Source organism: Bombina bombina, chromosome 6, assembly GCF_027579735.1.
Source record: "Bombina bombina isolate aBomBom1 chromosome 6, aBomBom1.pri, whole genome shotgun sequence".
NCBI classification, from domain to species: Eukaryota; Metazoa; Chordata; class Amphibia; order Anura; family Bombinatoridae; genus Bombina; species Bombina bombina.
The window spans coordinates 457734782-457747882 of NC_069504.1; the positions used below are offsets into that span (position 1 = coordinate 457734782).

General features: G+C 39.0%; 1 protein-coding gene across 1 annotated transcript in view; it reads right to left on the bottom strand.

Moving 5' to 3' along the window:
• Positions 1-13101, bottom strand: part of RAPGEF6 (Rap guanine nucleotide exchange factor 6) — an 899247-nt gene that overhangs the window by 652104 nt on the left and 234042 nt on the right. The window contains exon 2 of the mRNA XM_053717222.1: positions 6455-6525. Within this exon, the coding sequence (XP_053573197.1) occupies positions 6455-6525 (71 nt within the window). The remainder of the gene's footprint in view (positions 1-6454; positions 6526-13101) is intronic.

Here is a 13101-nt window from a genome sequence, read left to right on the forward strand (position 1 = left end):
TCCCTATTAATGTTGTTAGAATGCACAACTTTAGGTAAAAACTTAAATGAAGTCCGCAAAACTACCTTATCATGATGGAAAATCAGAAAAGGAGACTCACAAGAAAGAGCAGATAACTCGGAAACTCTTCTAGCAGAAGAGATAGCCAAAAGGAACAACACTTTCCAAGAAAGTAGTTTAATATTCAAATAATTTATAGGCTGAAAAGGAGTTGCCTGTAAAGTCTGCAAAACCAAATTAAGACTCCAAGGAGGAGAAATTTATTTAATGACAGGCTTAATACGGACCAAAGCCTGCACAAAACAGTGAATATCAGGAAGTTTAGCAATTTTCTGTGCAATAAAAAAGAAAGAGCAGAGATTTGTCCCTTCAAGGAACTTGCAGACAAACCTTTATCCAAACCATCCTGAAGAAACTGTAAAATTCTAGTAATTCTAAAAGAATGCCAGTAGAATTTATGAGAAGAACACCATGAAATATAAGTCTTCCAAACTCGATAATAAATATTCCTAGAAACAGATTTATGAGCCTGTAACATAGTATCAATAACTTAGTCAGAGAAACCTATATGACTAAGCACTAAGCGCTCAATTTCCATACCTTCAAATTTAACGATTTGAGATCATGATGGAAAAAACTGTCCTTGAGACAGAAGGTCTGGTCTTAACGGAAGTGGCCAAGGTTGGCAACTGGACATCCGGACAAGATATGCATACCAAAACCTGTGAGGCCATGCTGGTGCTACCAGAAACACAAATGATTGTTCCATGATGATCTTGGAGATCACTCTTGGAAGAAGAACTAGAGGAGGAAAGATATAAGCAGGTTGGTAAAACCAAGGAACTGCTAACGCATTCACCGACTCCGCCTGAGAATCCCTGGACCTGGACAACTACCTAAGAAATTTATTGTTTAGATGGGAAACCATCAGATCTATTTCTAGAAGAAACCACATCTGAACAATCTAAAAAAAAACACATCTGGATGGAGAGACCACTCCCCCGGATGTAAAGTCTGACGGCTGAGATAATCCGCTTCCCAGTTTTCTACACCTTGGATAGGTACTGCAGAAATTAGACAAGAGCTAGAATCCGTCCAAGAAAGTATCTGAGATACTTCTTTCATAGCTAAGGAACTGCGAGTCCCACCCTGAAAATTGACATATGCCACAGTTGTGATATTGTCTGTCTGAAAACAAATGAATCAATAACCGAGGATGCCAAGGAAATGGCAGAAGTTTTCTGACCTTTCCGAGGACCAGAAAAGACAACAAATAGACTAGAAGTCTTCCTGAAATGTTTAGTAGCTTTAATATAATATTTTAAAGCCCTTACAACATAAAGAAAATGTAAGAATCTCTCCAAAGAATTCTCTCTTCAACAGAGGCCAAACCTGAAGAGCCCTGAAAATAGCACGGAGTTCTAAAATATTGATTGGTAACCTCGCCTCTTGAGGTTTCCAAACCCCTTGTGCTGTCAGAGATCCTCAGACAGCTCCCCAACCTGAAAAATTTGCATCTGTTGTGATTACAGTCCAGGTTGGACGAACAAAAGAGGCCCCTTGAGCTATACAAATGGTGATCTAACCACCAAGTTAGAGAGTAGAATATTGGGATTTAATTATGATATCCTTGTATAATCCCTGCACCATTGATTCAGCATACAAAGCTGAAGAGGTCTCATATGAAAATGAGCAAAGGGGATCGCATCCAATGCTGCAGTCATGAGACCTAAAACTTCCATGCACATAGCCACTGAAGGGAATACTTGAGACTGAAGGTTTCAACAGGCAGAAACCAATTTGATTCGTCTCTTGTCTGTTAGAGACAGAGTCATGTACACTGAATCTATCTGGAAACCTAAAAAGGTGACCCTTGTCTGAGGAATAAAGAATTTTTTTGGTAAATTGATCCTCCAAGTATGTCTTTGAAAAAAACAACACTAGTTGATTTGTGTGAGATTCGGCAGAATGTAAAGACTGAGCTAGTACCAAGATATCGTCCAAATAAGGAAACACTGCAATACCCTGTTCTCTGATTACAGAGAGTAAGGCACCGGGAACCTTAGAAAAAAATTATTGGAGGTGTCGCTAAACCAAATGGAAGAGCGACAAATTGGTTATGCTTTTCTAGAAAAGAGAATCTCAGAAATCGATAGTGGTCTGGATGAATTGGAATATGAAGATATGAGTCACCATTTTGAAAGTTGGCACTCTTACATAACGATTCAAAATTTTCAGATCCAGAACTGGCCTGAATTAATTTTCTTTCTTTGGGACAATGAATAGATCTGAATAAAACCCCAGACCCTGTTCCTGAAACGGAACTGGTATGATTACCCCTGAAAGCTCTAGATCTGAAACACACTTCAGAAAAGCCTGAGCCTTCACCGGATTTACTGGAACGTGAGAAAGAATCTTCTCACAGGAGGTCTTACTCTGAATCCTATTCGATACCCTTGAGAGACAATACTCTGAATCCACTGATTTTGGACAGAATCTGCCCAAATGTTTTGGAAAAATTTTAATATGCCCCCCACCAGCTGAACTGGAATGAGGGCTGCATCCTCATGCAGACTTGGGGGGCTGGCTTTGGTTTCTTTAAAGGTTTGGATTTATTCCAACTTGAAGAAGGTTTCCAATTGGAACCAGAATCTTTGGGGGGGAAGGATTGGCTTTCTGTTCCTTATTCTGTTAAAAAGAACGAAAAAGATTAGAAGCTTTAGATTAACCTTACATCTTTTATCCTGAGGCAAAAAAACTCGCTTCCCCCCAGTGACAGATGAAATAATAGAATCCAACTGAGAACCAAATAATTTATTACCTTGGAAAGAAAGAGATAGTAATCTAAACTTAGATACCATCAGCATTCCAATATTTGAGCCACAAAGCTTTTACAGCTAAAATAGCTAAAGACATAGATTTAACATCAATTTTGATGATATCAAAAATAGCATCACAGATAAAATGATTAGCATGTTTAAGAAAGCGAACAATGCTAGACAAATCAGAATCTGTTTCCTGTTGCGCTAAGCTTTCCAACCAAAAAGTTTATACAGCTGCAACATTAGCCATAGATATAGCAAGCCTAAGAATATAGCCAAAAAAATAAATAAGCTTTCCATAGATAAGATTCAAGTTTCCTATCTAAAGGATCCTTAAAAGAAGTACTATCTTCCATAGGAATAGTAGTACATTTGGTTGGTAAGAGTAGAGAAAGCCCCATCAACTTTGGGGATTTTTTCCCAAAACTCCAATCTAGCTGCTGGCAAAGGATACAACTTTTTAAACCTAGAAGAAGGAATAAAAGAAGTACCAGGCCTATCCCATTCCTTTGAAATCATATCAGAAATAGCATTAGGAACTGGAAAAACCTCTGGAGTAACCATAGGAGGTTTATAAACAGAAATAAGTTTTAGTATCTAGTAAGAGGACTAGATTCCTCAATATCCAAAGTAGTCAACATCTCTTTTAATAAGAAACGTATATACAAGTAGATTTGTCAGTGTCAATATCTGAGGATCTTCTGAATCAGTTAGATCCTCAACAGAGGAGTATGTTGTCTGTCATTTGAAATTTCAACAACTTTATGAGAAGTTTTAAAAGACCTTTTACGTTTATTAGAAGGCGGAATAGCAGACAAAGCCTTCTAAATCGCATCAGCAATAAAATCTTTTATATTCACAGGGATATCATGTACATTAGATGTTGAAGGAACAACAGGCATTGTACTAGTACTGATGGATACATTCTCTGCATGTAAAAGTTTATCATGATAACCGTTACATACTTACAACAGATACACTTAGCTTTGGTAGAACTGTTATCAGGCAGCTGGATTCCAACAGTTGTTTCTGAGACCGGATCAGATTGAGACATCTTGCAAATGTAAGAGAAAAAACAACATATAAAGCAAAATTATCAATTTCCTTATATGGCAGTTTCAGGAATGGGGGAAAAAATGCAAACAGCATAGCCCTCTGAGCATAAAAAAAGGCCCTAACAACATCCGGAAATGACGCAACTCGCATCATGGCAGACGCAACCTTGTGCAAGGAAACCTGGCATCAACTAAGACGCCGGAAATGACGAATTTGCGTCACCGAACGTACCTTTGCGCCAAAGAAAATATACCGCAAAGAATGACGCAATAAATATCAGCATTTTGCAACCTCGCAAGCCTAATTTTGCCCGCGAAATTTAATGAAAAACTAGTCAATTTGAAGAAAAGACTATACCCCAGGTAAGAAAACATAACCTCCTAAATATTTTCCCAATTTTGAAACCGATAGTCTGCAAAAGGAAATATACATAAAACCTGACTCATAGCAAATATAAGTACAATACATATATTTAAAACTTTATATTAATACATAAAGTGCCAAACCATAGCTGAGAGTGTTTTAAGTAATGAAAACATACTTACCAAAAGACACCCATCCACATATAGCAGATAGCCAAACCAGTACTGAAACAGTATCAGTAGAGGTAATGGAATATGAATAAGAGTATATCGTCGATCTGAAAAGGGAGGTAAGAGATGAATCTCTACGACCGATAACAGAGAACCTATGAAATAGACCCCGTAGAAGGAGATCACTGCCTTCAAATAGGCAATACTCTCCTCACATCCCTCTGACATTCACTGCACGCTGAGAGGAAAACCGGGCTCCAACTTGCTGCGGAGCGCATATCAACGTAGAATCTAGCACAAACTTACTTCACCACCTCCATAGGAGGCAAAGTTTGTAAAACTGAATTGTGGGTGTGGTGAGGGGTGTATTTATAGGCATTTTGAGGTTTGGGAAACTTTGCCCCTCCTGGTAGGAATGTATATCCCATACGTCACTAGCTCATGGACTCTTGCTAATTACATGAAAGAAAGAAATGTCAGTTAAACTGTGTAAATGTATTTTGAAGCTAACAGGAAATGCCTGTTTGTGCATAGCTGATATTGCATTATTCATACTTAAAGGGACAGTCAACACCAGAATTGTTGTTATTTTAAAAGATAGATAATCCCTTTATTACCCATTCCCCTGTTTTGCACAGCCACCAGTTATATTAATATACTTTTTAGTTCTTTGAATACCTTGTATCTAAGCATCTTCTGACAGCCCCCTGATCACGAAAATTTATTTATTATCTATTAACTTTCATTTTAGCCAATTAGTGCAGTGTCTGCCACAATCCACGGGCGTGCTCACAATGTTATCTATATTGTTTACCTGAACTAGCTCTCTCCTGTTGTGAAAAGCAAATACAAAAGCATGCGATAAGAGGCGGCCTTCAAGGGCTTAGAAATTATCATATGAGCCTTCCTAGGTTTAGCTTTCAACTAAGAAAACCAAGAAAACAAAGCAAAATTGGTGATAAAAGTAAATTGGAAAGTTGTTTAAAATTACATGCCCTATTTGAAACATGAACGTTTTTTTTTTGGACTTGACTGTCCCTTTAAACTTGGGTGGCTGGAAAGCTTCACAGTTATATGTTAAATATTAATTATATATTGCATGCCTCAACAAAAAGGAAATTAAAAGAGTATTAACCTCAAAATGTTATTCCCAATAAAAAGGTTTATTTATACATAGTGAAAAATAATTTTATTATTTGTTTGCTTGCTTTTCCTGTAACTTAAATCTAAAAACTGAAAAATGTAAAGTAGCTTTGTCACGCCGCACCGTTGCTTGGGGCGCGGCGTCTTCCCCATGCTCGTTGCCTAGGGCTGTGTCGGCTCTGGATGCGTGCGACGCTGACGTCACCGCTGCACGCCCCTGATGCTGGCCGGTCCTGTGGCGCCAATCCTCTGCCTATTCAAACGGGCAGCAGACGATCAGTCACTGTCCAAGTATAGTTACTACTTCTTGTGCTCCTGGGAGTGACAGATCGTCTGCTGGACTGATACTTTGCTGCTGAACCCTTGCCTGTCTTACTACTCTACCTAATTAACCCCCTATCTGTTGGACTGATCCTTGTTACTGAACCCTGCCTGTCTCACTACGCTACTTGGTTATTCCCTAACTTGCTGGACTGACTCCATGTTGCTGAACCCTGCCTGTCTCTCTTCGCCACCTGGTTAACCCCTTGATTACTGGCCTGACTTTCTGTTGCCGGATCCTGTCTGCCTATTTGTCTTGTGCTGTCCAGCCTGATACTCTCTGCTCTGGGATATTCCCTATCTTTCCGGCTCAACGCCGGGATAACAAAACTACTGGCCGAGTTCGGTCTGATAGAGGAGTATCCCACGAGTCTTACAACCTTTAAGAATATTCAGCCTTAAAATGGTCACACAGTCCTGTGAACCTTAATATTGTGAACCTACATCAAAACTATTTAGACCCCCCGGTTGTATAAGAGAGAGTGGATTAAGGGGCAGTGGGATAGGGAATACATATATATGTAAAATTAACACTGTAGCAGAGCAAAGATGATAAAGGAATACAAATATTTTTTTTACCTCAGCTGATGTTCCCTGAGGTGAGAAAGAATGTCCATTCTATGCATGTGATAACAAATAGTATTTAGGTCCTAAAAACAAATAAATAGTTTGGTGTTAACAGATTTGTTCATTTACCACACAAGATTTATGTATACAAGAAAAATGAAAAGAAAGGTCATAATGCATTAAAAATATAAATTATACAGAAGTCTAATCTAGTCAAACAACTGAAGGCTGAGTACTACAAGATTTATTGGATATAAGCTTTGGTATGATATTTCACGATTCTAGTTTTATCACTGGGGTATAGTACTCCAAGTGCTACTGGCAAATAAGAAGTCAGTTAGTCTATATATTATTGACCTTTAATATGTCAATAACCCGCTTTACATCAATGGGCTAAATCTGAGCGTGTGTACATGCCAATGTTAGAATTTTCAATCAAATGTTGAAAAACACGAAATTATGAAATTAACCCCCAACAAAGCATACACTGTATTGTACTATATTATATATTTAAATTTAGTATATTACATTCTGTGGGGCACTTTAGTTTTGGTATTTCTGTGCTTTTTAATATTGTATTGGCCTTAAACTATTTGTTTTGTTGCCACTGAATTTCCATGAATTTTTTATTGTAAAATTTGAATACGCATATAATGCGTTTGTGTAATGAGAATGATATGTATCAGTGTTTTTCTGTAATTCAACCGTGGTCTTTTGAACATATTGTTTGCTGGAGAAAACTTGATTCTGAGAGAAACATTTTCATACAAACACAAATGCATATTACAAACTTCAGAACTTGTTATCAAGACACAGAAACACTGTTTACAGGATTCACTGTCACAGAACAGCTTCATGGCTGCTCTCGTTACCTCAGTTTCCTCACAGACAGGGGAGGGACGGAGCTCAAATATACATTATCATGTGAGCACTGCTACACCCCTCTTTCTAAAATGGGTGTTAACCAACCTTATAAACTGGAATCTACAACACATGAACAATGTCAGTGTGTGTGTGTGTGTGTGTGCAATGTGCGTTTGTGTAGTGTGTAAAGTGTGTGGACTCTGACTTACACATACCTATACATACCAATAATCCTCTGCAGGCAATAGCACTATACAGAGCAATCAATGGGACTACAACCCCTACAAACCTCAAATACTGCTACAGAGCATGTCTTTATTAATTCATTCAGCTTTTAGCATCTACTGAGGATGCTCTGAATATATCAAATGTAAGTAAATGTAATCCTTTACACTGAGCTAGGGTTGCCACCTGCCCGGTATCACCGGGACAGTCCCGGACTGGGACTGCATGTCCCGTGACCCGGAACTAGGCTCCAATGCCCGGCCTGCCCAACTTCCCATGTCACACACAGAACAACATTGTTGCTTTTTTAAAAAAAAAAAAAACTTTGGTGGCTGCGGTTGTCAGGGCAATGTGAAGGAAAATAGTGGAAAACGAGGGGTGGGGTTCTTTAACGTGACCAGACCAGACCTGAGGAGGCGGAGCCTGGAGGGGCCCTGGCTGGCAGGCTGCAGTGTGCATGATGATGTCATGGTGGAGATGGATCATGGTCCAACCAGTCGTCAGGCTCGCCTCCCATGGACCCAAATCCCACCCAGTCATGTGACCTAAAATTTGCGCTTTCGCAAATAGTCAGCAGAAGCAAACAGGTGGTGCGGTGGTGTGTGGGTCCGCCGGGGCTGCGCTGCTGCGACTGCGAGTGACTGCGGCAGTGTCGTCGACAGAGGTGGCAGCAGCCCTGTTGTTTGGGTGCTTTAACAAGTCAAATAAACAGAAAAAAACATTTCTGGGTAAAATATATATTTTTTCATTTGTTTTATAATAAAAACAGTTTCCTCTGCCTTTTTTTTATTACCTGCTTAGAGAATTGATCACCTGCTGGCTGCTGCTCTATTAAAAAAATAATTTTATATATATATATATATATATATATATATATATATATATATATATATATATATATATAGTCTTGTTTGGTTGGCTTATATAATTAAGTCCATTGTAATTGATCAACACCTGCTCTATTTATATAATGTCTTGTTTTATTGGATTTATAATTATGTCTAGTCTATATAATTTTGTAAAAAAAAAACAGCTTCTCCAAATTTGTTCTCTAATGACCACCTGCAGTTTTTTTCTAGGTTATATATATTTATTTGTTTTATAATTATATAATTTTGAGAGAAAAAAATGTATCTCCTGCTTGGTAAATGGTTATATAGTTATAGTTGTTTTTTTTAGGTATTTATTGGAAAAGGAATACATTTAAAAGGAGGAGTACATTAATACAATTTGCAATAGTAAAAATAAAAAAAAAGCCCCACTAATAAAAGTTTATATTTAGTAAAAGTATTTTTTGGGGATTAAACAAATATATATTGTGAAAAATAATTAACTGGTAGTATTTGGTAATGGTAACAGAATGTATTAAAGGGACATGAAACCCAAATGTTTTATTTCATGATTTAGAAAGAGCATGCATTTTTAAATAACTTTCCAATTTACTTATATGATCTAATTTGTCATTCTCTTGATATCCTTTGTTGAAAAGCAGATCGAGATAGGCTCAGAAGCTGCTGATTGGTGGCTGCACATAGATGCCTCGTGTGATTGGCTCACCCATGAGCATTGCTGTTTCTTCAACAAAGGCTATCTAAAGAATGAAGCAAATTAGATAATAGAAGAAAATTGTAATGTTTTTTAAAATTGTTTCCTATTTGAATCAAGAAATAATTATTTTGGGTTTCATCATGTCCCTTTCATATATTATAGTTTACTTTAGTACTTTATTAGTAATCACTATAAAACTAAATTTTTTAATTGCAAACCAAAATTGTTAAAATTTTATCATATGAGGCTGCGAGAAGCCACGCCCCCAAGCTACACCCATGCCACGCCCCAAGCCATGCCCTCTCCAGCACCATTTAAAAAGTGTCCAGGAATCTTCTGGGCAAAAGGTGGCAACCCTACACTCAGCGCAGCAACATCTGCATGTTCACTTAAAAAAAATTATTTAAAAAACAAACATCTACTAGACATTAAAATGAAACTGCATGCTAAATTACTTAAAAGGAACAATAAACACCTTGCAATTACAAGACATTTCTGTTGTGTAGCTGTCGAATAACAGATTGATTGATATCCTATTTAACGCAAATATTTTCCCAACAGCAAAACCCCACCCAGCATTTGTTTTATCTGAACGAGCGAATCTGGGCTTCAGTCTGCAGAAAACAAGGCTAGCCACAGGGGAGTCAGTGTGGAGACTGGAACAGTAGGCACTTAACCCCTTAACGACTGAGGACGTGCAGGGTACGTCCTCAGAAAAAAGGCAGTTAATGCCTGAGAACGTACCCTGCACGTCCTCAGTGTGGAAAGCAGCTGGAAGCGATCCTGCTCGCTTCCAGCTGCTTTCCGGTTATTGCAGTGATGCCTCGATATCGAGGCATCCTGCAATAACATTTTTAAGCCATCCGGTGCAGAGAGAGCCACTCTGTGGCCCTCTCTGCACCGGAGATCGGTTGCTCCCTGTGTTGGTGGGTGGGAGCCGGACCGGGAGGCGGGTGGCGGCCATCGATGGCCCTGTGGAAGTGAAGGGGGGCGGGATCGTGGGCGGGGGTGGCTGGGGGCGCGCACGGGCGCGCGCGCGTGCACGGGAGGGTGGGGGCGGGCGCGTGCACGGGGAGGGAGCGGGTGGGAAAAGCTACACTGCCCAATATTATATCAATAAAAAGATAAAAAAATCGAAAATGAAAATAATCAGCAAGGTGGTGGGGGTTTGTCTGTGGGGGGTGGGGGGGGGGGGAAGCTACACTACAGAAAAAAAAAAACAAAGGAAAAAAAAAAACACTTTTTATTGTAAACTGGGTACTGGCAGACAGCTGCCAGTACCCAAGATGGCCCCCAATAAGGCAGAGGGGAGGGTTAGAGAGCGGTTTTGGGGGGGATCAGGGAGGTTGGGGGCTAAGGGGGGGATCCTACACAGTAGCATATGTAAATATGCTAAAAAAAAATTTCATTTTTTTTTAAAAACCCTTTTTTTTTAGTACTGGCAGACTTTCTGCCAGTACTTAAGATGGCGGGGACAATTGTGGGGTGGGGGAGGGAAGGGAGCTGTTTGGGAGGGATCAGGGGGTGGGATGTGTCAGATGGGAGGCTGATCTCTACACTAAAGCTAAAATTAACCCTGCAAGCTCACTACAAACTCCCTAATTAACCCTTTCACTGCTAGCCATAATACACGTGTGAGGCGCAACAGGATTTAGTGGCCTTCTAATTACCAGAAAGCAACGCCAAAGTCATATATGTCTGCTATTTCTGAACAAAGGGGATCCCAGACAAGCATTTACAACCATTTGTGCCATAATTGCACAAGCTGTTTGTACATGATTTCAGTGAGAAACCTAAAATTGTGAAAAATTTTACGTTTTTTTTAATTTGATCGCATTTGGCGGTGAAATGGTGGCATGAAATATACCAAAATGTGCCTAGATCAATACTTGGGGTTGTCTACTACACTACACTAAAGCTAAAATTAACCCTACAAGCTCCCTAAAAGCTCCCTAATTAACCCCTTAACTGCTGGGCATGATACACTTGTGGTGCGCAGTGGCATTTAGCGGCCTTCTAATTACCAAAAAGCAACGCCAAAGCCATATATGTGTGCTATTTCTGAACAAAGGGGATCCCAGAGAAGAATTTACAACCATTTATGCCATAATTGCACAAGTTGTTTGTAAATAATTTCAGTGAGAAACCTAAAGTTTGTGAAAAAATTTGTGAAAAAGTGAACAATTTTTTGTATTTGATCGCATTTGGCGGTGAAATGGTGGCATGAAATATACCAAAATTGGCCTAGATCAATACTTTGGGATGTCTACTAAAAAAAAATATATAAATGTCAAGGGATATTCAGGTATTCCTGAAAGATATCAGTGTTCTAATGTAACTAGCGCTAATTTTGGAAAAAAATGGTTTGGAAATAGCAAAGTGCTACTTGTATTTATGGCCCTATAACTTGCAAAAAAAGCAAAGAACATGTAAACATTGGGTATTTCTAAACTCAGGACAAAATTTAGAAACTATTTAGCATGGGTGTTTTTTGGTGGTTTTAGATATGTAACAGATTTTGGGGGTCAAAGTTAGAAAAAGTGTGTTTTTTTCCATTTTTCCTCATATTTTATCATTTTATTTATAGTAAATTATAAGATATGATGAAAATAATGGTATCTTTAGAAAGTCCATTTAATGGCGAGAAAAACGGTATATAATATGTGTGGGTACAGTAAATGAGTAAGAAGAAAATTACAGCTAAACACAAACACCGCAAAAATGTAAAAATAGCCTTGGTCCCAAACGGACAGAAAATGGAAAAGTGCTCTGGTCACTAAGGGGTTAAAGTGAAGGTAAACTTTTGTGAATCAAAGCCCTGTTTTTAAAAATACTATTAAAAACAGGGGCACTTTAATTCATGAAAGTTTACATTGCGTCCATCTCATGAGGCCACGTCGTGATTAGAGGAAGCCAGTTTAGTCATTGCTGTGCAAGTACAGCAGGTAGAAGCGGGCCGGGGATCACCGATCCGGCTTTGCAGAAGATAAAAGGTAAGTATTTTTCAAAATATGCTGCAATGTAAACTTTCATGAATGAAAGTGCCCCTGTTATTAATAGTATTTTTAAAAACAGGGCACTAATTCATAAAAATGTACATTCACTTTAAGGTGGATGGGTTTAGCCTAGGCATAATTGTTGAATTTATTTGGTAAATCTGTATGTAAGGTTATATTTTACAAAGGCTATTTTTAGTATTAAATATACCAACAAGCATCACGGAAGCCTAAGCTAAAATTAACAACATTCTGTTATTTTTTTTAAACGTTTCCTTGACCACTTCCCTTACTGTAAAAAAAACAGAATTTATGTTTACCTGATAAATTACTTTCTCCAACGGTGTGTCCGGTCCACGGCGTCATCCTTACTTGTGGGATATTCTCTTCCCCAACAGGAAATGGCAAAGAGCCCAGCAAAGCTGGTCACATGATCCCTCCTAGGCTCCGCCTTCCCCAGTCATTGGACCGACGTAAAGGAGGAATATTTGCATAGGAGAAATCATATGATACCGTGGTGACTGTAGTTAAAGAAAATAAATTATCAGACCTGATTAAAAAACCAGGGCGGGCCGTGGACCGGACACACCGTTGGAGAAAGTAATTTATCAGGTAAACATAAATTCTGTTTTCTCCAACATAGGTGTGTCCGGTCCACGGCGTCATCCTTACTTGTGGGAACCAATACCAAAGCTTTAGGACACGGATGAAGGGAGGGAGCAAATCAGGTCACCTAAATGGAAGGCACCACGGCTTGCAAAACCTTTCTCCCAAAAATAGCCTCAGAAGAAGCAAAAGTATCAAACTTGTAAAATTTGGTAAAAGTGTGCAGTGAAGACCAAGTCGCTGCCTTACATATCTGATCAACAGAAGCCTCGTTCTTGAAGGCCCATGTGGAAGCCACAGCCCTAGTGGAATGAGCTGTGATTCTTTCAGGAGGCTGCCGTCCGGCAGTCTCATAAGCCAATCTGATGATGCTTTTAATCCAAAAAGAGAGAGAGGTAGAAGTTGCTTTTTGACCTCTCC